The 21603-nt window shown below is 51.0% G+C and overlaps 10 protein-coding genes across 10 annotated transcripts; 4 read left to right on the top strand and 6 right to left on the bottom strand.

The window, feature by feature from the left end:
- Positions 1-281: 281 nt before the first annotated feature.
- EJ05DRAFT_92854 (60S ribosomal protein L33-A) lies at positions 282-1592 on the top strand. The gene is made up of 6 exons (XM_033750067.1): positions 282-570; positions 690-699; positions 848-943; positions 1000-1100; positions 1154-1378; positions 1434-1592. The coding sequence occupies exons 1-5, from the start codon at positions 546-548 to the stop codon at positions 1249-1251; spliced, it is 330 nt and encodes a 109-aa protein (XP_033598640.1). The 5' UTR covers positions 282-545; the 3' UTR covers positions 1252-1378; positions 1434-1592.
- Positions 1593-1878: 286 nt separating this feature from the next.
- EJ05DRAFT_539972 (phytanoyl-CoA dioxygenase family protein) lies at positions 1879-2834 on the bottom strand (the record flags this gene model as incomplete). Its single annotated transcript, XM_033749568.1, has 2 exons — positions 1879-2545; positions 2611-2834. The coding sequence occupies 2 exons, from the start codon at positions 2832-2834 to the stop codon at positions 1879-1881; spliced, it is 891 nt and encodes a 296-aa protein (XP_033598639.1).
- A 629-nt stretch (positions 2835-3463) lies between these two features.
- On the bottom strand, positions 3464-4675 carry EJ05DRAFT_92776 (uncharacterized protein). The gene is made up of 2 exons (XM_033750066.1): positions 3799-4675; positions 3464-3742 (listed from the first exon to the last, which is right to left on the bottom strand). Exons 1-2 carry the CDS (start codon positions 4453-4455, stop codon positions 3512-3514), a joined length of 888 nt encoding a protein of 295 aa, XP_033598638.1. The 5' UTR covers positions 4456-4675; the 3' UTR covers positions 3464-3511.
- Positions 4676-4895: 220 nt separating this feature from the next.
- EJ05DRAFT_502650 (uncharacterized protein) lies at positions 4896-8682 on the bottom strand (the record flags this gene model as incomplete). The annotated part of the gene is made up of 5 exons (XM_033747293.1): positions 4896-5435; positions 5488-7446; positions 7500-8101; positions 8155-8478; positions 8532-8682. 5 exons carry the CDS (start codon positions 8680-8682, stop codon positions 4896-4898), a joined length of 3576 nt encoding a protein of 1191 aa, XP_033598637.1.
- Positions 8683-9024: 342 nt separating this feature from the next.
- On the top strand, positions 9025-11449 carry EJ05DRAFT_539969 (uncharacterized protein). Its single transcript, XM_033749567.1, has one exon. The coding sequence runs from the start codon at positions 9099-9101 to the stop codon at positions 11424-11426; it is 2328 nt and encodes a 775-aa protein (XP_033598636.1). The 5' UTR covers positions 9025-9098; the 3' UTR covers positions 11427-11449.
- Positions 11172-12990, bottom strand: EJ05DRAFT_478204 (uncharacterized protein). Its single transcript, XM_033744410.1, has 3 exons — positions 12710-12990; positions 12611-12656; positions 11172-12416 (listed from the first exon to the last, which is right to left on the bottom strand). Exons 1-3 carry the CDS (start codon positions 12940-12942, stop codon positions 11523-11525), a joined length of 1173 nt encoding a protein of 390 aa, XP_033598635.1. The 5' UTR covers positions 12943-12990; the 3' UTR covers positions 11172-11522.
- Positions 12991-13137: 147 nt separating this feature from the next.
- EJ05DRAFT_478203 (uncharacterized protein) lies at positions 13138-15380 on the top strand. The gene has a single exon (XM_033744409.1). The coding sequence runs from the start codon at positions 13550-13552 to the stop codon at positions 15095-15097; it is 1548 nt and encodes a 515-aa protein (XP_033598634.1). The 5' UTR covers positions 13138-13549; the 3' UTR covers positions 15098-15380.
- Positions 15381-18114: 2734 nt separating this feature from the next.
- On the bottom strand, positions 18115-19000 carry EJ05DRAFT_92735 (uncharacterized protein). Its single transcript, XM_033750065.1, has 2 exons — positions 18642-19000; positions 18115-18592 (listed from the first exon to the last, which is right to left on the bottom strand). The coding sequence occupies exons 1-2, from the start codon at positions 18881-18883 to the stop codon at positions 18352-18354; spliced, it is 483 nt and encodes a 160-aa protein (XP_033598633.1). The 5' UTR covers positions 18884-19000; the 3' UTR covers positions 18115-18351.
- A 45-nt stretch (positions 19001-19045) lies between these two features.
- Positions 19046-19514, bottom strand: EJ05DRAFT_502646 (uncharacterized protein; the record flags this gene model as incomplete). Its single annotated transcript, XM_033747292.1, has 2 exons — positions 19046-19084; positions 19146-19514. 2 exons carry the CDS (start codon positions 19512-19514, stop codon positions 19046-19048), a joined length of 408 nt encoding a protein of 135 aa, XP_033598632.1.
- Positions 19515-19657: 143 nt separating this feature from the next.
- On the top strand, positions 19658-20751 carry EJ05DRAFT_92696 (uncharacterized protein). Its single transcript, XM_033750064.1, has 2 exons — positions 19658-20265; positions 20431-20751. Exons 1-2 carry the CDS (start codon positions 19801-19803, stop codon positions 20494-20496), a joined length of 531 nt encoding a protein of 176 aa, XP_033598631.1. The 5' UTR covers positions 19658-19800; the 3' UTR covers positions 20497-20751.
- Positions 20752-21603: the final 852 nt, after the last annotated feature.

Below are 21603 nucleotides of genomic sequence, written 5' to 3'. Positions count from 1 at the left end.
AATGCAAAACGAACATGTAAGTACGATATTGGGTGGTTGATCTTACGTACACTCTTCAAAGTGAGTATCGCAACGAGTGGTCTTTAACTGGTAGGCTTGGATGTTCCCCTCATCGGAGGTCTGTGACGGGGGCCCGCATGACAATTCAGTGGCAGGACTACTTGCGATGAGGAAGCGCAAAAGTTTGGGCGTAGCAAATGGAGCAACAGTGGTGGAAGAGATTACGGTATGAGTGGTCTCTATATGATGCGCAGGGTAAAAATACAGCAGTAGAAGGGAGAGGAAGCATAACAATGATGTCCAGACTGCTTCTACGAATCTAATTACCTGGGTACAACCCGACCTACGTTGGACGAAGGTAGGTAGGCTGTCGCGTTGAGAAAGCTTGGCGTCCTAAGTCTGATTGGCTCGCTTATTCGCACACTCAAGGCAACATCACGAAGCGCACCACGACTTCATGTCAATCCTCATACTAACCCAGCAGCCACCCTCGACGTCTCTCTCCAACACTTATCTCCCTTCATCAAGTCTAGGAAGTCTTCAAGATGCCTTCAGAAGCCGGCCACAGACGTAAGTTCATCTGCAATCCAGCTCTCGCCTTGGAATCTATCACCAGCGCTCGATGCCATCTACGGTTTCGTGCAGTCCCCAACTCTAGACGCAACATGCTGATATATGTCTCATCGCAGTATACGTAAAGTGAGTACTACCGCTCATAAACGATGGCCACCCACCTCGCTCGCAAAGCCGTGTCTGCGACACCTGCGATTCGTCTTCACGATCCGATTCAAGGCCAATGAAATATGGAAATAATGAGATTGGTAGACGACTAACATGATATCATCAGGGGCAAGCACGTCAGCTACCAGCGTGGTAAGCGCAACACCAACCCAAACACCAGTCTGCTTCAGATTGAGGGTGTAGCAGACAAGGAAGCGTCGAAGTAAGAAAAGCCGTGAACTCGCACAAAGTCATCACAGAATTAACATTGAGAATTAGCTTCTATCTCGGCAAGAAGGTCGCATTCGTGTACCGCGCGCAAAAAGAGGTCCGTGGATCTAAGATCAGAGTGATCTGGGGCAAGGTTACGCGGCCACACGGTATGAAGAAGACATTGGAATATTTAAATAGCATTCGCTGACACGCTATCTAGGCAACTCTGGCCTCGTCCGGGCCCAATTCCGCAACAACCTTCCTCCTAAAACCTTCGGCGCTTCCGTTCGTATTATGCTCTACCCTTCTTCGATATAACGTGTTCTTTCGACGGTGTTAAGGCAGGAAAAGACGAGGAGATGGAGCGTGGGTAGAGGATGAGAGCAACAACATGCAAAGTCCTAGCTGATAAACAGCCGGACAACGCTCAATCAATCGACTGCATGTGGGTTGTTGCATTGGCATGTCTTTCTACGGCGCCTGCATTTACTGTCGGATAGGCTCATAAAAATGTGAAATCCTTCAACGGCCCAAGATAAACCAGCAAGAACTGTGAAAACTTTGAACTTGGAAAACTGCTCACTTGAAGATAGTCGGTCATCTGCGACATGGACACTGTGCTTTTGGTGGAGATCTCACCAGCTTTCTCCTGGAATTCACCAAAACTCGCTTCATCGAGAAGGCAACCTCGCATGACACAATAGGGTGCTCGTAATTTGGGGATTCATAAGTGATCAGTCAAAACGCGTTTCATGCTACCGTGAGAGTTCAGGTACGATCGAAAAACAAGCCCACGAATGCGCATGTGCATGAGAACGACACCCAACGACCGCAAAATCATACGAACCTTACGTATGCTCTGACACCACCGCAAGCAACCTCAAGAAATTCTGATACCCCGTCCCTCCCTACTCCCGCCATCGCCTGTCGTCCGCCACTCAAATCTCAATCATCCTGCGAAAATCCCACCTCACCGCCCTCCCTGCCCAGCACCACCAACTTCTCCCTCATCAGCTCCGCCCTCTTACTTATTCCCTCCTCCAAGCCCCCAAAATCACACTCATCGACCCATTCCCCACATCCATGCTGCAGCACATTTCGCGCCCTGTGCCTACTCCCCTTCACATGACCCATACTCCCATGCAGCGTCATACGCTCCTTGCTACTCACATACACCCCCCGATGCAGTATATTATTATTATAAAACACCGCATCACCAGGCTGCATGCTCACAACCCTCTGCCCCTCCAGACTCCCCTCATACGGATCCGCATCCCGCTCCACCTGCGTCCTCGCACGCCTATGACTCCCCGGCACAACAATCAAGCTGCTATCCTCATACAGCGCCAGATTCCACTGCGCGTGCCACGCAGGCTCGTTCAATCTCGCCAATTCCTCATCCGCCGTCGCAGCAGGCGGAATGTCGTCCCTGTGCCACCGCAACGCAAAGTCCTCGTCTGGCCGCACGAGCAGGTTGTACAGCTCCATGATCAGATCGTCATCCGTGCAGTCCAGCAGCGTCCTGACTACGGCTGCAATCGTGGGGTGGAAGTACGACGCCGCGAACGTGGACCCGTGTGGCATGGATGGGTGGAGGAGGTGTTGCACGCCCCTAGGTGAACGAACGTCAGTTTTCTCTCGTTAAAGGTTAAAAAAATGGAGCGGTGGGGTTTTTACCATATCCCGCGCGACGGGTCAGAGGGCCATGGCGGGAATTGCTTGGGCAGCGTGCGCATGTACGGCCATTTTCCGGCGCGGGTTTGCGCGGCGATGTGTGTGCTTGCGGCGCGCAGGTTGGCGAGTTCGTCTTGGGAGAGGACGTTTGGGATGACGACGAAGCCGTCGCGGTTGAGTGCGGCTAGGATGTCGGTGGTTGGAGGAGGAGGAGGAGTAGCTGTCATGGTGGATGCTTTTTTTTTGGTTTAGCTTTGGACTGTGTGGTATGGAAAAAGATCGAGGTGAGAGCGGAGGCGAGGAAGCTTGGGAGGTCAAAGAGTGAGAGAGAGAGTGAAGTATCGGAAAACTAATTAGTTCTTGTCAGATTTGTGTAACTGGGATGTTGAATGTTCAAACGACCGGTGCATCAAAGGCGGGGCTCGATAGCTTGTAGACGGGGGTATGATTGGTTAATCGTGTAATAAAGTGTATCTAGTAGATTTCCTCTTTGGGCTTGACAGCTTCTTCCGAGGTTCGGTAGAACATAGGGTCTATGCTTCCCTCGACGCTCGAAGCGGGAACTGGAGGATGTTTCGTCTAGGCACGGTAGTTAATAGCAACAATCAGGTAGAATACAGAAGGGGTTTAATTCCCATGTGAAGGGTATGATTGTGAAGTACGGGACTTGAAAATACGAGTGTAGATTTATTTGCATTCAAGTAGTCGCGATATCTCTTCTCAAACTACGACCTGTTTGGTCTGCTCAGATATATCTATTTCATTCCTTGCTAATGCTAGAATGTCTTTCATGCTCCATTCCATGCTGATCAATATACTAATACCGTGTCGTCTCGATCTTGCAATATATGCTTGTATAATGCTTATGATGTTCCGCTCCTCATATGACGTACTAAATATACCCTCAAACGGGAGTGTAAGTGTAGACCTGTCGGGCATCCCTCACTGCCTCACTCGTAAGCTCGAGCATTGCATGCCGCTCCCTGCCCTCACCACGGCCTGGATGCGTCGGATTATGCTGGCATCTGAGAAAGGTGCCCTTGATCGTGTGAACGATCGCTGCTTTGCTATGCTTGCCGACAAAAGGTAAGGCCCAATTTCTACGCTCTACTCGGGATTGCCAATTCTTGAGAAGCTAAAAGGGTGTCAGTAAACCGATCTTGCGCAAATCGTAGTCTTGGTTCTGCGTACCTCACGTTGTTGTTCCTCTCTTTCCTCAGTGACTTGGTGGTCATCGCTGGAAAACCGTACAAGAATTGGCGTCGTCCACGAATCGTGGTAAGGAACGAATTGCAACAGACAGTGACCTTCTTCACCGCAGCGCAGGCATCGTGAGCAGCGAGGTACAGTCTTGTCGCATGGAAGCCCTTTAAGCACGCACTGGAGACACGATGTGACCCATACCAACATTGGCTTTGTTAGAGACGGAATCTCCGTATTCACCACAAGGTCGCGTGGCGGTGATTCCGTAGGCGTCCCAAGAGCTGATTCATCGTGGGGAGCTAGATTAGTAGTAGTAGCTACATTGGAAGATCTGTGTTTCGTAGAGTCGGTATCTGGCTGGTCACTAGCAGAGTACACCGAAGATGCACCAGTACTAACGCTTAGGCGATCATCTTCGCAGACTTCCGTGTTGTGCCTCTCGAATATGGACGTTTCAAGTGTGAAGGTGGAATTTGGCGAGTCGTAGTGACTGAAGGGTAGATCTAAGGTAGCGAAGCCCTGAGATCGAGGAGTAGTTGGTGGTTGCAGAGGTTTACGATCCGACGCCGTTGCGGCCTCTTCAGTTGTAAGGCCTTCTAGCCACCCGTGTATCGGATGATCCTCCTCAACGGGTGCCATGGGCATGCAAGTGCTTGATATTCAGGCGATACTGCGCTATACAGCGACGGCAGCAGTCGTAGCAGTCGTGGTGGAGCTATAGGGAGTAAGATCAAGGTGAGCGAGGTGTAAAATGCTTCTAGGCGAGAAAATAAGCAGTGAATTAGATAGAGAGAACAGGCTTATCGCCAGTTCACTGGAAAGATCTTCACTTCACTCCAGTAGGATGCCTGTGTCTGTGTTTGTGCGGTAGAAGAGTATTGTTCGTTTCGTCTGATGAATAAGCCGTTGTTTAAGTGCTTGTGCCGGTCGCGACTGCAGTATCTAGATTATCGGTAAGACCTCACGACTCTCGGAGATTCTCACTTAGAACTCCTAACAACCTGTGCTGCCAGTGAAACTCTCGCCCATGCCGAGTAAACAGCGTCAAACAACGAATGAAGGGGTATCTTCTCTTTACTTTCCAACTATAACAATGTTCCCCCATTGCCGGCGACACTCCAATGCCTTATTGGCTTCGCATCTTGCAGTTCTACGCACCACCATAGTACCTCTTTTGCTTTCTCTATCTGGTCGCCCTCTTCATACGCTCTGGCTAAGGTATACCAAGCCTCCGAATAGTCCCAGCCAGACCCAAGCTTCGTCAATGATGATAGAAGTCCATAAGCGCGATCACGCGCCGCAAGACGGTTCAGCTCACTGGGCGTGGCCTTATTTGCTGCTGATGGCGCTTGTAGATGGACTTGGTGTTTGTGAAAATCATTGATCTTGGGTTCGTGGTTGCCAGAACCTGTCTTTGTTGCACCCTTCTGACCTATCGATATTGAAGGCGTCAGCATGCCCGTGCTTCGCTGCGGTTCCTGAGGTATTATCTGGGAATGTATATCTAGCAAGATGGAAGATAGTCCAACGATGGCGGCAGGATGGTAAGGATAATGGGACAAGGAAACCTCAAAATGCTGAAGTGCATCATGTGGTCGCTTCTGCATCTGAGTAACGTTGCCTCGCTGAGCTGGATGTTAGTACTGTTGTTACGATGATGATCTTACTATTACTCACGGTCGCATTGACATCGGCCCAGAGCTCGTCCACGCTCTTTCCGCCACCCCACCCCTTTTCAGCAGTGGCGAGACTCGAAGAAGAGTTACGCGCTACCTCAGCCTCAAACTCTTGCACAAGATTTGCAGCCTCTGCAATGGCTTCCCTTGATTGATCAAACTGCTCTGCTCTAGAATATAGTTCAGCGATATAAAGCCATATGTCGCTCAATAAGGACGTCTTATGACGTCTCTCTTGAATCGCAGGAAATCTTGGCTCCGGCGAAAGTACGCCAGATCGCGGCAATGCAGATGGTAGCCTGACATCCTGCCTTGGAGGTTGATGGACGTGACCTATGGGAGCAGGCGCAGCTGTATGACTCATGTTATGCGGCAAAATGCCAATGTGCTGGCCTGGCCCTCCTTCGACTGAGTGCGGACCTGAGCTCTCTGCGCCAGACTGCACACGGAACTTAGATGATGCAATCGAATTCGCTCGCCCGTAGTCCGCATTTGGGTTGGGGAGATCTGGCTCGGAGTCGGGCTGAGGGGCTGCAGTCTCTGAGGATTGCCGATGAAGACTGGCGGACTTCTTCTTTTGTAATTTGCTACCGCTCCGATGTGGGGCTTGGTTGGTACTAGATGTACGGAAGATATGATTGACGTCTGCTTTGCTTCTACTCTCCTCATCGGTAACGCGAATTGCAGGGGCTGGCGTTGGCGCTGAGCGCGAATGAAGGGTCGAAGTATCACTGGATACGGGCATGCTTCCCTCAATTGGTTTCTCTGCATTGGTGTGGGACGCCCAATGCCTGCGAAATATGCTGTGTCGCACCGAACCTACCGAACTTTTCGGAGGCACCACTGTCTGAGGTGTTGGAAGGTTCCGCTGCCCAGGCGTTGTGTCCGGATACAAACGTCCGAATAATGACAAAAGCTCGTCGCTCGAATCGACTGCCACGGTCGCGCCGTCTAATATTTCGATAAGAGCAAGCTGCGTCATCTTTATCTGAAGAATTCCCTCCTTCTCGAATGACTCCATACTGTCGACTAAGCCTTTGGTAGCGATTAAGCTTTTCTCATCCACGGGCGACATGTCATTTAGATGAGAGCTCCGGTACTGGTCGCCGGCTCCGAAAAGAATCTCTGGGTCCTCAAATTGCTCGAAAGCGGCCTCACATGCTTTGATAGCAGTCTGCGGCTCAGATCGAGCCGTTAGCAGCAAGGAAAGTAGATGCCAGAATGGCATAAGCTTCCTTTCTCTTGTAAAATCGTCTTCATCAGCCTCTTGCTCGTCAGGGATCTCCCCGTCAGGCAGCAGCGCCGTTTCTTGCGATTTTGATGACAACGCATTCTTGACCACGCGTGTAGCACCGCTTATATCCCGCATTTCGGCGAGAACCAAAGCAAGCGCATATTGACTCTCCAGGTTGTTCTGTGCCTCGAAACTAGGCTCTAAGGCTTTGCGAAGATTCTTGACAGCATCAATCTGTAATGTCGATCGTGCGGATGCTTCAAAGGTATGGCGAGCCCACTGTGCTTGACTGATGCCAATAGCACGGAAAGCTAGTGCACGCACTTTTGGTGAGAGCGGCGACTCTGCAATCGGCTCTATAGACTCCGCTGTGGTCGCTCGGCTGTGAGTAGGACTGATCGGCGCACCTGAGGGAGAGCTTTGTCGTAGCCACGCCTCTATAGTTTTTGCTATAGTTCTGGCCTTCTCCGCTTCATTCTTGGTACCAAATCTGCAGAGCACACGTATGGCCTCTGCAGCAGTACGAATAATTGTATCGTCTTTGTCCAACCCAAGATCCTCTTCGCCACTTTTCGCAGTGCGCTCTTTGCTTCTAGTCACCAAGTCCAAGTAGGAATCAAAAGCTTTGAAAGCAAGTTGGAACTCTGCAAGGTATGAGTGTACACTAAACAAATGTCGTAAGATCTGAGTAGAATGGAATGTCTTTGCTGCAGCGCGGTAGAGAATCTGTCTCGTGTTAGCAATGGGATGTTGGCTTTCGATATTGCGAACAAACACACGTCGAGAACCTCGCGGGCTACGCCTGGCTTGCCCCCTTCACCCAGCTCCTCGTCAGACCACGTCGGGCCGCACAGTACTCTCCAATTATCGATGACAGCATCCACCCAGAGTTCCACCTCATTATTGCTCTGTGTAGCCCGTGGGAACTGCGTCTCTTGCAACAGTTGCGTCTCGTACAATGCCTCGACCCTTTTTAACTCTGCACGCTGGTGGAGTCTTGCATTTTCAGGTATTACTGCCAAGGCAGCCGGATGCTCCAAGTCCTTCTGCAAAATCATCGAGAGGCTGTCGTAATATGCTTTGAGTACACGTCTACGGGAGGAGACTAGAGGTTTAAAGGTACTCGTGGACGTAGGCGCTCTTTGGGCGAAGAATCTGGTCCACAGTCTGTATGCCAGCAAAGCTTGATCGGCTGCAACTTCTTGTTCGGAAGGCAGTGATTGGTCAGATAAAAGACAAAGTCGGCTGAGAAGCAGCTCGGTCCACCTCTGGAACTCGGACGAAGTAGAGGATATCGACTCTATAGAGGACAGGAACGGTAGGATCGAACTGTACGTCTGTATCGCACCTTGTGCACCGCTACTCCTCTCTTGAGATATGCCTAATACGTGATGTTAACACATAGCTCTATGGCTGATAGTAAGCTTCTTTCACCCTTGAGATATGCGCCTTTAACCACACACGTCGACGTCCAGGCCGTGAGCTGCTCTTCCTCCTTGAGTTGACTGTAGCTAGCTATCAGGTCCTTGGGAAACCTAGCTACTGCAAGTCCAGGTTCGTCAAGGGTGGAATGCATCCAGCCCAAACACACATTTGCCTGAAATGCATCTTGCTTGTACTCCGTCTCTTCTTCGATCGCGGTAATGAGGGTGGGGATGAGTTTAGGTAGGCTCGTTGTGGATGTAGAAGCCGCGGTGGCCGGTCGACGCTCGTTATACGCTGCTATCTGGGCTTCAGCTCTTGCTGTCAGTATAAGGCCTGGCATGAAGCATTAGCTCCGAGCCATATGTGTTGAGTTGTTGCACTGATACATTTGCGATGGGGCGCGTGCTTCTCCACTTTGCGCGTGAGTTCCGAGACATCTGACCAATGTCCACTGCAGCGCGCAGTGTCCAATTGGGCTATGTAGCGGCCGGCTTTCTCGGATTCTGGGTGCTGACACCAGATGAGTAAATGGTTCATGAGTGTGGGTGAGGCTGCGGTGTGGAATGCAGACGGAACCGAGGGGTGAGTCGAGCGATAGATACACATACCTTCATGGTGACACAGAAGGCCGGCGTTGTGAAAAAGTTCGGCTCAAGTTCAGCTGCAAGCAGCTTTGGAGACTTAATCTGACATGTTCAGGAGTATAGTATACAGAAGCTGTAGACACACAGGTAACGTCAAGGATAATGAATCCTTGACAACGAGACGTAACCTGGCGATCCCATTGAATGAACGGGCCGAACAGCGACCCTAGCACCCTAGCGCTGAGTCCCTCAAAGAAAAAAAATATCATCTCGGCCTTAAGGACTTCACATGCAGCATAATATCAACCATCCAACACCAGTGAAGAGTTTCAGCGGGTTGAAAGCAGCGTGGAGGTTATATCTAGACTCATGGCCACTCCTGAAGGTCCTTCGCAATTGGCGATCCTCAAAGCAGTCACGTTCCGAATTCACTCCACACCAGTGGAACAGCTACCGCAATGCATTCCATATCTGACGGGGTCACTTGCATCGTGTCGACAGTTACTATCGTCTGAAACCAAGTCCAACTCTAAGAAAGCCTCAGAGGCCGATGTCGCGCTGAACAGGCTGAGGACTCAACTCTCAACCCTACTCCAAGACCGTTCCATTCAGGGAAGATGGGCCGCTATTGTTTTGGTGAAGTGCGTTATCTCCCTGGGAGGATGGGAAGTGCTGCAGAAATGCAAGCCTTGGGTGCAGAACTTGCTTGGGACGTTATCAAAGCCAGATCCGCCAACTACCAAGAAGCTCGCCATCATCACGCTCACGAGAATCTTCTATCTGTCAAAGGAGTATCCTACTTTAGTCCGAGAAGTCACCACTCCGTCTTTGACACCCTTTGTCACGAGCTGCATGAGCCTGGTCTTTCCGAAGACTCTGTCATTGGTAGAACAACATACATCCTCTCAGAGAGCTTTGTTGGCTACAGTCCTCGAGGCTTTCAACACTCTTCTTCCGCGACATCCTACCATCTTCCGCCCGTTTCTGACCCAGATCAACCTTCTTTTATCTCAGTGTATAGCTCCAACTAGCCCTACCAAGAAGGCCTTAGTACCAACACTCGATGCTGAGACTGTAGATGCTGCCCAAAGACTTTTTGTCCTGTTGCACTTCTCAGCACCAAAGGACAAGGGCCCGGAGGAGTGGTTCCAGTCATACGATAGCACAATCAAGGCTGCGCATTCTGTAGCAGACCGTGTCTTCCGATCTATCATTGAGGCATGGCAGTCAACAACAGGAAGACAAAACTCAGTCACAGTAGCTTCGTTCAGCGAAGATATCCGTGAGACTGGAGGAGGCCTTCTCAAGTCTCCCCCGTGGCATGGCATCTATGCAGGCGGTGAGCGGCTTGTTGGACTTCTGGGCTTGTTGAGGCATTTTGTCACGACAAACACGACTGCTCCTGTTGACTTTCGAATCGGACTATTGGCGGACTTGCTTAGTCGGATATTGTCACTTGCAGTACCATACGGTCGATCAGCAAACTGGGGAGATGGTATTCAGTACAATCCCCAGATCGGTAAAGATGAGCGCAACGCACTATTTACTCTTCTGCCGGGCATTCATATAGCTGCGATGGAGGTTCTCCTTTCATTGGTTGCTCGATTTAAAAGCGCCTGTCTTCCATTTGCGCATGTATCGCTCGAAGAGGTCATTGGAATTTTCGATGCCGAGAAAGACGTGCCATTGATCCGGGGCGCTGCATACTTGGCTACTACAGCCTTGTTGGACATCGCTGGTCGTTCACTCACCAAACAAACGGTGACATCGCTCTCCTCCATTGTGAGACCGGCCTGTCTCGACCTTCTCCCGCAAGCAGAGAAGCCGAGCGCGACAGCTGGTCTCGAGAAAGGCCATACAAACAGTACCACAAAGCAGAATAACGGCGCAGCAAATCACAGCAGCACTGCCCAGACTAGCTTCCCTGGACTTGAATCCGCTGCATCGAATCTTCTGTCCGCCTATCTCTCCACGATCCATACAAGTCTGATGCCAGTCAAAGTACGGTCCGAGATCGAGCGCATCGCTGTTCTCCTTGACAACAAGGATATTCTGCTAGCCTCTATACTGAACCCGCGAGCCTTGCAAAAGAAAGTGACGGCTAGTCTTCTGCCTCTAGCAGCTAGACTGCGTCCAGATGATCCCGCGCTTGAAGGTCTGCTTAGACCGCGAATGCCAGCCATACGGCATTACGTCGGGACGGATCTGCTTGAAGACGAGGAAGTGTATGACGATGATGGTGATGAGATGGAGGTCGAGGAAGAACCGGAAGAAACTGAACAAGTGGAGGATGGAGAGAAAACAGGCTCGGAAGCACGAGACGACAACAATGAGAAGACAGATCAAGCAATGGTTAGTGAGGATTCATATGCCACTTCTGAGACGAAGACTTCAGATCCTTCTCCCGGCCTGGTGGACGTCACCGATTCCACAACGGCAAAACGGCCAGCGGCAACACCTCTTGAGCAGTCGTTTGTGGTCAAGCGAACGCGTGTCGAGGCTCCTCCCGTTCCTGTTGATGAAGCACCAGTTACCGAGAACGAGACTCTACCGTCCCAGCCGGTCACGGTAGTTGCCCCTGTCTCTAGTGTCACGGCTGTGCCCGTGGTATCCACCACTGCTGAGAGCAGCGACAGTGACGATGAAGACTACGGAGAATTGGTGATTGGGCCCGATACAGACGACGAAGCTATATAACTTCCAGTACGACAGGAGACTTGAATATACCTGTACTATACTTAGATAATGGAGCCAACAAGACGTGGTTCTCTCCCTGCACGCATACTTTATTTCTTATATCTCTCCCGCTCCCTCCTTATGATCCTCCTCCCTTTCACCATTCCCCTCCGCGTTCAAGACCAACCACCCGGCAACAGCAATAAAGCCTGCGTAGGTGACCCCAATAATCGCCCTGCCCCTCCTCCCCTGCCTCTCCTTCAACCTCTCATCCGTCCCCAAGATCGTCACCGCATCCTTCAAAAACGCATAACTCATCCCACTCCACAGCGTCGTCCCCGCAACCCCAACCTGAAACACCCTCGTAAACGCATCCCAGCTCCCCGCTCCCCCTCCAGCCATCCCCACACCCTGCAACACACCCGCAAGCGAGCCCAGCAGCGGCGCAAGAAGCGCCGGCGGCGCAGGCATAAGCGGGAGGACCATATGCCAGCCAATCAGCAGCAGCTGAAGAAAAGTGTTATACTTTGACAGCGTCGTAGGATGGACCTGCGCCGACGGCAGACTGAAATCCCAATACCTCGCGATCGTCTTGGGGGCGGGCAGACTCGCGCCGCGATAATAGAGCGCGGCTACGGCCAGACTCACGTCTCGGCCCAGTATGCATACTGCCAGCGCGGCTGGCATGCCGCCGTTCATGGCCAGGGTTGTGACGACGATGGTCATGAGCAGTTTGTCGGCCATGGGGTCGATGACGGAGCCGACGACTGTGGAGAGGGAGTACTTGCGTGCGATGTAGCCGTCGAGGAGGTCGGTGATGCCGGCGTAGAGGAAGAGACAGAGAGCGGGCAGGGGTTGAGAGGTGAGGATTAGGTAGCCGCAAGCGGGCGCGGCAAGGAGACGGGTGAAGGTGAGGATGTTGGGGACGTTGTATATCTGTTCGTGGGAGGTGAGGGCGGCAAGTTTTTTTGTGATAGGGGTTTTGGATGGTGGTGATGGTGGTGGATGGGGCTAGAATGCATTAGCTTTATGGGAATTTGTGTTCGAGTAGTTGTGTCATTGAAAGGAAAAGCAGACGAGAGGTTTTGATATTGGGTTTGATGCGTTGTGTCCAGCACGTGACTTTATGGAAGAGAACAGTGAAGATTGTAGACATGTAGAGAAAGGGGTTTCAGGTGCTGATGACAGAATATGCCACAATTTACCTTTTGAGTATCTGAATTATTGTCGTGGTTCGCCGCATATGCTCGTCTGCCGAGTAGGTTAGTACAACATGGAAGAGTTGTTTAGGATGCACAGCATGCCTGATACACAGAGAGCCCAGGGCTACACACTGCGGCCTCCATCGTTCTATCTTATTTTGATTGAGCAGTCTCTGCGTTTGTAGAGAAGAATGGAGGCGTTCATATGCAAGAATTGAAGATGTCCCGAAAGGTGACACAAACTTGGAAAGCCATGTCTTTGGAGAGGTGTTCACAGGAGGACGCGCCAAGAAAGAAGCGCGAAGAGGACGAGCAGAATGTAAGAAGAGCGACATTGAGCAATTACATGGCATGTGCTGTTGATGCTGCTTGGATCATGGAGATGCACGCGACACGGTTTTGGTGTTTAGGAATACTTGGGGTCGGTGCTCTTTCTGCCTCAGGCATTATATCCTTCGTCATTGTCGCCTTATGGCCTTAGCGCAGGACGTTTCAACATTGGTACGCGAACTCAACCTCCTACCTGGATACGACTACAACATCATGTATAGCCTTTCCTGCCACTATTCAGGCTCTCGATAAACTGTTTTACTATGTTCCATCGTCAAGTAGCGGTGGAGTCATTCCAGTGAAGTGAAATGCCCCTTGATGCCTGCGTAATCTAGGCAACCCCCGGCCGACTGCTGTAAACCATGGAACCTTCAATTCACTTCAACACATATTTTCAGTTCCACAACACAATGTCTGCTTCAGGTCTCGCAGGCTAGTTCCCCGCCACCTATTTTATTTCTTATGGTCAGCCGATTTCTGATAAATACTTCGCCCCTCACCTTTCTCTCTCTCCCTCTCAACCAACTCCAACTACAACCCTGGCTGTCTCTCTCTTACAAGACAGCTCTCTTTATCTCCTGAATCAGTTCATCTACGAATTTCTTGTCAATCATGTCTCTCACCGAGAACGCAGTCATGTCAGACGTCAACCTGAGTACTGCTGACGAGGTTAACGCGCCAGAGTCGCTCCTACTCACACTGCCAATTGAGCTCCGCCATAAAATCTATGGCTTCGCCTCTCAAACAGAGTTCGGCCCTGCTCGAAAGCTGAGAGAATGGTTCGAGAAGGTGGATCGCGAAAAGCAGATTGCCAATGGTTGGGTTGCATGTGAATATGCGAACGGTCGTCCACAGCCCGAGACCCTCGCTGAAGACCAACCCATAGAGGACCAGGACGGTCAAGGTGGAGATCAGATCAGTACTGTGCAGGCTGACCATGACGTTAACTCGGAAGATGAAAGCTCTGATGGGGGGGACGAGGAGATGACCGATTACAATGACGACGATCTGCATATGCTCGCCAACGGTGAATATGATAACATGCCCGGCTACAATGACGACGACGACCAAGTGCTCACCACCGTTGGGTATGATGACATGCCCGGCAATAATGGCGACGATGACCAAGTCCCGCCCACGATAGGGTATGGGCATGCGTTCTATGGTGGTTTCGAGCCCCACGCCAATGCTGGAGTCGGTAGTGTCCACGATTTTGCCGCACCGTGGAGTCATCACCCACCGGGCGGAATTCCCAGCGGGTGGCATGTCAACATGCCGGAGGAAGATCCTGCGGCAGAATCGGATCAAGACGCAGGAGAAAGCAGCACTACATCTGCTGCTGTACCAAGTCATATACAACCTCACATGACATGGTCCGATATAATAGCGAACAACAACCAGACTGCCAACGAGATCGAAGCTATCAATGAGGACGTCCAGCCCGAGCAGGACGAAGAGGTCGACAACGACAACGAAGCTTCTGAAGAAAATGAAGCTTCCGAAGAAAACGAAGATGTTGCCACAGCTCCACCTCAAGACCTTTCGATCCGACCCGTGGCCCACCGCAAATGGCAGTTCATCCCCCTTATTGTCCAGCTTTCCCACACGCCACCACCACTTTCAATCCTGCAACTCAACCACGAAATCTATGCCGAAGCATTGAGATATTACTACGGTCTGTGCACTTTGACGTTCAACGTCACGCGTTCCTTCGCACACCAGTCTTTCGTCGAAGACGACGTCATCCAAGCCCTCAGCGACGCCCCCTTCTCCCCAGTCGAGCAGCTTCGCAAAGTCCGCCTCATCATCACCTGGGACACCATGTTCATCAAGTCGTGTGGAGAGTCACTGTGCGAGCCCATCTGGCAGTTCAACCTCCTGCAGCGCGTCCGCGTGGCCAAGGACATGATGGCCAAGATGCCTGGTCTCCAGGATGTCGAAGTGAAATACACAGATTCCGAGGACAGTGCCGAGGCGCAGTACTTACTGTCGCAAGTCCGTGCTATTCTCGGCGAGTTGGAGATACTTAAGCCTGAGGTGCAGGTCAGTCTGAAGACGACCTTGCTCGAGAACGCCGCGAGGGTCTCGAGCCAGTCCCTCATGGGCAAACAGCGCATGCAGTTCAAACAGATAGTTGACTGTGGTCAGAACTTCCGCTAGTGGTCATGGGCCGACACAACGATGTCTTGAACGGCAGACCTTGTCGATCATGTAGATGCGACCTATCTAGCTTCGCTGCTTTTCATGATGCCGATGATCCAGTTCCTGGCATCACACTTTCTGTTTTAGAAGTCACAACGCCGCGAGGCACTACTTTCTTCATTATACTTTTATATAAAAGCGTAGTCTTACCATTCCACTTCACCAAGGATAGAGACTCGGATGTATGCAGAGGAACTCTTGGAGAAGGCAATGCGCAGATATGTAAACCTGCACTCAGATCTTCCATAGTGCAATTACAGCTATAAAACTTACTTACCACTGCCATTTCTCGTGCAAACAAAGTGTTGATGTAATTTTACTACCCGGCCAGTCTGTACTCACCAGCCAGTTCGGACGCAGCCCCAAGATATATCATACATATCTTCCAACTCGCCATACTTGAAGTGTACACCATCGTATACACGCCCCCCGTCGGCTCTGTTGCGAAATGATTCCAAAGTGCCATCACTGCTCAAACACCACTCCATCATACATACATGTCGTCGAGGAGAAGCTTCTATTCTATACAATATCTACACAAGACCATACCTCCCGCTCGCACGCCGTGCCTTATATCCCTTCTCATGTCCAACATTGACATTGCTCTCATCCTCACTAACACGTCTATACACCGCCTTGAGTGCCGCATATATCCTAAGCCATCTGTGTAAACTAGACTCGTCGATTAGATTTCATGCATGGTAAGTGTATGTTTGTCACGAGGAGAATGAACTGTGAAAGTGAATCGGTGGAGGCACGATCGTGTGGACTTGATGCGAGATTCAAGTGTGATGTCGATATTAAGTCTCTGACTTCTTGCTGATGCGTGTGTGATCTGAAAGTAAGGCTGGGCTAGAGCTTGATGAGTATATACGTGTGACATGTGAGCGGATACACACAAACCAGCAGCGCACTCTTGCCTCACCCGTTCATGTACACCCTGTATAGCACAAGACTCGGTATCTAAATCAACCAGACCCAAACGCAACCCACGCAAGACGAACGGAATGGTCTATGGGCAAGAACCACTTTCTGCTCATATGTGCTTCTATGATACTAACCTACTACACGCTGGGAAAGTTTGCAAGGACAGATGAGTATGTAGTTATTGCCTTTGCCTCGCGGTTGTAGTTATGGTGTGTTGATGCTCTTTCAATGTCTTTGGGTAGTATGTGCTACGTGGTCTAGTGATGGCTTTGTCCGCCTTCATATCATGGAAACACTGTCCAAGACACCGTCCAAGATACAATCCACGCCTCACTAAAACAGAAACCTTCTCAGCACCATCAATCGTCAATATCAAGCGCAGGATGTATACGAAACCAAAGACATCGTATCCATACACGCACACATCGGCCTACAATCCCGGCAGTACATTTCTCAGAACGGACCTACGTGCTTTGTTTGTTCTTTGTCCTTTGTCCCTTGCCCCTAAGAAGTGAGTGGTAGATCTAGAAAGGATGCCATTTCTGCTAATGTGAAAAGCTGGTGAGCTCAGGGCTTGTTTGTGTATATGAGAAATAAGGGAGACGTGAGGTTTTTGTATGATTTCTAGTCTGTGTCTGCGCCATTAACCCCATGATTCCATGCACTGCATCCATTCCAACAACTCCATCGATCCATTCATCCGTATATTCATGTTTATATACACAGCAGCATAACTGTATACTCTACTTCGACGTTTGGAAGAGTGGGCTTGGAATGTATATATGTTTGCGTACTTGTTATAAAGTCTTGCATGGTTAGGCATAAATTGATTACGTTGGAGGGGATGCGATGGGTTGTATAGCTAGATGATATGCTGAGCACTGATGGGTCGTGTGAGGAGTTTATATGTGTGAATACATACATGTCTCCAATGGACATTTCAATGCGTCTATGTTATCGCTGTTGAGGTTCATCTACGCACGTCTGGACACACACACAGCATTGTATACAACATACACATGCAGGAATTTACCTATAGATACGCCATTTACATACACCATATACATAAACCCCAGTACGAGCAGCAGCAGCACCACCACCACTCCATCCAAACCCTCAACCCACCCACGCCGTATCGCAAACCACGTCTTCAACGACACCAAAGCCCATACAATCAACCCGCACCACCCGCACCACAACACCAAACCAGCCCACGCCGCACAACATCGCACCCAGAAAACTCACCCAGCCAGACAAACCAGCCCACCATCCAGCCAGCCAAGCGGCGTACCCGACAAACACAAGTGGACCCAATCCCTGCCCCCGCCCCGCCTTGCGCGCATGACGTCATACATCTCAGCAGCCGCCCACCATAGATATCTGACAGCCTCTACCCGGTCCTGAAACGAACGGTGTAGGTGCCGTACCAAAGTATAGCAGAGCAGAGCAGAGCATAGCATAGCAAGCTACCAGCAATGTGTTAATTAGCAAGTTGTGGTTAGTAGTTCGCAGGATGGATAGCAGATCAGCAATGATGATTGATTGATTGATTAGGTCGCGGTCGCGGCACACACTACACACATGCACGAGAAGTTGGCTAGCTAGCTATGTAGCTAGCTAGCTTTCATGCCCCGGTCCGCGCGAACGACCAAGGGACGAGCGAGCGAGTGAGAGGCGTACTGTATGTAGCGGACCGGACGCGTTGTTGTGTTATTGTCATCGCGGCTGTGCTGTGCTGTGGTGAGGTGAGGTGAGGTGACTTTAGTTGGGTATGGGAACACTATGTCGCGGTCTATTGAGAGGAGGGGCATGTATTGACTATGATGATAGTGATGACGATGACAATGGGTGTATCATTGTTTCTACTCCGGCCGAGCCAGTCGGGTAGAATCAGCAGGTCAGTGTTCCGTATGTCAGTCGCTGTCAGTCTTGTCGAATCGAGGCGAGAAGTGGGTATGTAGGGGGACTGGAGTCTGGACAGCTAATTAGAGCGGAGAGGGCTTTGAATCTAGGGCCGACACCATCGAATTATCCGTTTACAGACAATAGATAACTAGCATTGGACATAGTGGATAGGGTGGACGGAGTGGGCGGTGACAGTGCATATGCATGTTTGCCTGTTCTAAGCCTGAGTCCTGGTAATTAGAGAGAGCTATATCAAACGGTTAGAAGCATCCAGGACGCGGTCTTGTACGGTCACCGGTTTTTCTAGCGCCGGCAGACGCTGTCGATGTACCGGTCTTCGGTATGTCTGATGATGATGATGAAAAGCCTCATTCTGGTTGCTAGACTTGTGCTGCGTGACATGGCGATGGGTCTTCAACCACTGGTAGAGAGACAAGTAAGGGAGGGCGGGGAAACGACAGAGTACCTAGGTAGAGAGCTGTTTCAGATAGACCAGACCATGCCATGCAATCGCCGTTCGTATCGCCAGCCATCGCGCGAAACAGAGACGCAATCCGCTCAGCATCATGACAAAACGTCCCTTCCATGGTTGCGGTGTGAATGCTGTGTTGTTTTGTCCTACTAATTATGATGAGAGAAGTGTTGGTTGTGATGGGGAATGGCTAGCTACATGGCTAGTCGGCGCGCCGCCGCGCCGAAATATGTCACCGTTAGGCCCCCCTCAACGCTCGTTGAACAGAGAGCTGGCAGGTAGGTAGGCAGGCAGTAGTAACACAGGCTACGTAGGATAGATAGATAGTTAATAGTTAGTTTAGAAGAGGGGACGAAGCGGAGGGACAGGTTGCGGCCGTAACAGCCAACGGTCATCGCAGTAGACAGCATGGCGTGAGAGATGGAACAGACAGACATCATCTTGTCTGCAAGGGGTAGTGATGGGCTCTGAAAAGGAGGCTCCCATCCTTCTAGGGCTTCTTAGCTGGACACTTCAGCCTTCTACCGCTGGTGCTGGCGCTGGCGTTGGTGCTGGTGCTGCAGATAGGGCTACTAAGTAGCTGCTATCAACGTCTTGACTCCTCAGTAGGGGTCTTGGTTGACAGTCTTGAGCGTTTTGGTCTAGCTTGTGAGTCTGCCTCAACGCTTTGAGATATCACGTTGAATGAGATACCAGACTGACCGCCTGCTCTGTCGGCCCTGGAGGGAGGGATCCCTGCTGCTGGTGACATCCAGCCATAATAGTGACAGTCCACATTAGTAGAATCGATAGACAAGTCGTCTGAGCGAACAGGAATGTCCGCATCTTCGACGTGTTGTCGAGAGCATGATCAGGGACAGACAGACAAGAGCGGACTGTGAGGTAGGCGGACAAGCTATTGCCTCCGCGATGCGCATCGGGAGCCCCGTGCTGGCCGGTGGTGCTGGGACCCGCGACCGCACCAGACATGTAGACAACAGCAGTGAGCAGCCATAGCACCAGCAGAACGTGATGGGGCGCACGGACAAGAAGCAGCGCCATGAGAACGTTCGACTCGTGGCGATCACCCATCGTCCATCACCCATCACGTTGGATAGTCGGATCTGTGAGATGCAGATCTGGCGTCTATGCGCTCGCGTGTGAGGCAGGGAACCTCGGATCCGCCGCCTACTACTCCTACTCCCTCCCTCACTGCTTACTCCTCACTGCCCATTGCCCCCTCCGCTCAAGCCACCACCCTCCACTAGTGATTCGCAGCATGTCTCAGTCTGCCGTCTCGGAGATAGCTGGGAGTGAGCATTGCTGCTGCGAGAAGCACGAGATGTGATGGGAGGCGACGGTGTGGTTGAGCGTGAAGATGCGACGTGCCTGGCTGAAACGACGACTTGCGATGGATGTTGAAGGCGAATGCGAATGGAGGCTTGCCACGGCATGTCGATCTCTAAGCCTTTCATGCTGTAATATTGATATTGTGTTGACACCAGCGAACAGTCAGAACACAAGCATAAACAGACAGCGTCTTGTCCTAGACCCATCCATCTCCGTGCCAGTCAGAAAACAGACATGCATCGCAAAGTTGTACACTTGTACTGGCATGAGTCGCTCGTGCGCGATGACTGTCCAGTGCCCGTGTCGAGGTCTCCGACCTACTGACACAGCACAAAACTCGACCAAGAGAATTGTGACGATGGCGAAGACGAAGCCGAAGACGAGCATATTATCCCTGCGCCGCGAGTTCTCAGTGGTTTGGCTAATCATGTGTCGGGAGCTGTTATGCACATTACTCACCTACTACCAAGGTACCGTGTATCATCTTTGCTTTGTAAGTTTCTTCCCAGGACGCGACTCTCAAGTAAGCAATCTTTGGCATGACTCCAGAATGCAGCCCAACAGGAGATGACGCCATCTTCACATTCGCTGCAGATGTCGTGCAAGACGTCGTGCAAGTAGTGGATCATCATCAGGGAGATCACTGATCATCAGCAAGGCAAAAGCTAAAGCATTGCTGCAGCCTAAGGCACCGAGAACTGCTTCCCACCACATTGCAGCCTAAGGCACGAATACACCTTATCATAAGCACTATACCCAAACCATTCCCAAACCAGGCCTCCCAGTCACTCAACCTCCTCCCCCAAAGCAGCAGTGATCAGACAAGGAGATACCTCTAACAAAAAACCCGAGATGAACAAGAAAATAGCGTACCAAATTTTCTATTCGTGTTGCTGATGTCGATGTCGATGCTAAAGATGGCCAGGCGGAGTCGAGGCCGAGGCCGAGGCCGTAGGGCGTGAACGATGGCTTGCTTCGTTAGTTAGTTAGCTTAGCATCTCTCCCGGAGCGTATTCCGGGGCATGGATGGATGGGATGAGATGGAGGGTGGTGGATGGTGGAGGAGGAGGAGCTACCCATGGGGCTGAATTGGTTGCGGTTTGTGGTTGTTGGGTTATCATGGAGGGAGGGAGGGAGGTTAGTAGGTCATTTAGTAGGTTAGTAGGGTATGGAGGTTAGGTTAGGCAGCACGACGGGAGTGAGTAAGTGACTGACTGATCGCTAGTCGTGTGAACTACTGCAGTGAGACTGGCCTGACGCCTTCGTGATCTAAGAGCGGAAGATGGGGATGAAGATCGAGAGAGAGAGAGAGGGAGTAGAAAGTGACTGCTGCCCGTGTTTCTGCTCGATCTGCACTTTTCCAGGACATCAGATTACTGCCCGACTGACTACCTGCCTAGACTCAGCACTCAACCCGCACCCATCAACCACCACAGCAAGAATCAATTCCAGGCCCTCCAGCAGCGGCAGCGGCAAATCGCGACTAAAAACTCCGGGGTAAGCCATAGACGACGACCACCACACAAAACTCCCGGGGAATATCAATTTAACCACTCAATTAATCAATCAGCTAGTTAGTCACGTAGTCACCTAGTCCGTACCAAAGACTGGCAACTCGCCCCCAGATTATGGTGTTGTATGCCCCCCAGACGGTCCAGACGGGTGGTTTGTGTGTGGTTTGTATGGGAGATAGAAAGTCGGGAGATAGATAGAGATAGCGAGGACAGATAGAGAGGCGCTAATTAGCGAAACCGATACAGAAAATAACGGTCGGAATCGAGGCCGAAGCCAAGCACTTTTTTAATTAATTTCACGGGGAAGATTTGGCGGA

The sequence above is a fragment of the Pseudovirgaria hyperparasitica genome (genome assembly GCF_010093815.1).
Source record: "Pseudovirgaria hyperparasitica strain CBS 121739 unplaced genomic scaffold EJ05scaffold_12, whole genome shotgun sequence".
Taxonomy (NCBI): domain Eukaryota; kingdom Fungi; phylum Ascomycota; class Dothideomycetes; order Acrospermales; family Acrospermaceae; genus Pseudovirgaria; species Pseudovirgaria hyperparasitica.
This window is presented reverse-complemented; position numbering and strand designations above follow the sequence as displayed.

Coding starts and splice junctions, on each gene's coding strand:
- EJ05DRAFT_92854 (XM_033750067.1), top strand. CDS start 546: ATGCCTTCAGAAGCCGGCCACAGAC. Junction 944..999: donor GCAGACAAGGAAGCGTCGAA/GTAAGAAAAGCC, acceptor ATTGAGAATTAG/CTTCTATCTCGGCAAGAAGG. Junction 1,101..1,153: donor CAAGGTTACGCGGCCACACG/GTATGAAGAAGA, acceptor CACGCTATCTAG/GCAACTCTGGCCTCGTCCGG.
- EJ05DRAFT_92696 (XM_033750064.1), top strand. CDS start 19,801: ATGCGACGTGCCTGGCTGAAACGACGACTTGCGATGGATGTTGAAGGC. Junction 20,266..20,430: donor CCGTGTATCATCTTTGCTTT/GTAAGTTTCTTC, acceptor ATCATCAGCAAG/GCAAAAGCTAAAGCATTGCT.
- EJ05DRAFT_92776 (XM_033750066.1), bottom strand. CDS start 4,455: ATGCCCATGGCACCCGTTGAGGAGGATCATCCGATACACGGGTGGCTA. Junction 3,743..3,798: donor GAGAGGAACAACAACGTGAG/GTACGCAGAACC, acceptor ACACCCTTTTAG/CTTCTCAAGAATTGGCAATC.
- EJ05DRAFT_478204 (XM_033744410.1), bottom strand. CDS start 12,942: ATGTCGCTCTTCTTACATTCTGCTCGTCCTCTTCGCGCTTCTTTCTTG. Junction 12,657..12,709: donor CTGGGCTCTCTGTGTATCAG/GCATGCTGTGCA, acceptor CCTACTCGGCAG/ACGAGCATATGCGGCGAACC. Junction 12,417..12,610: donor ATAATTCAGATACTCAAAAG/GTAAATTGTGGC, acceptor AATGCATTCTAG/CCCCATCCACCACCATCACC.
- EJ05DRAFT_478203 (XM_033744409.1), top strand. CDS start 13,550: ATGTCTCTCACCGAGAACGCAGTCATGTCAGACGTCAACCTGAGTACT.
- EJ05DRAFT_539969 (XM_033749567.1), top strand. CDS start 9,099: ATGGCCACTCCTGAAGGTCCTTCGCAATTGGCGATCCTCAAAGCAGTC.
- EJ05DRAFT_92735 (XM_033750065.1), bottom strand. CDS start 18,883: ATGATGTCTGTCTGTTCCATCTCTCACGCCATGCTGTCTACTGCGATG. Junction 18,593..18,641: donor GCGGCGCGCCGACTAGCCAT/GTAGCTAGCCAT, acceptor CATCATAATTAG/TAGGACAAAACAACACAGCA.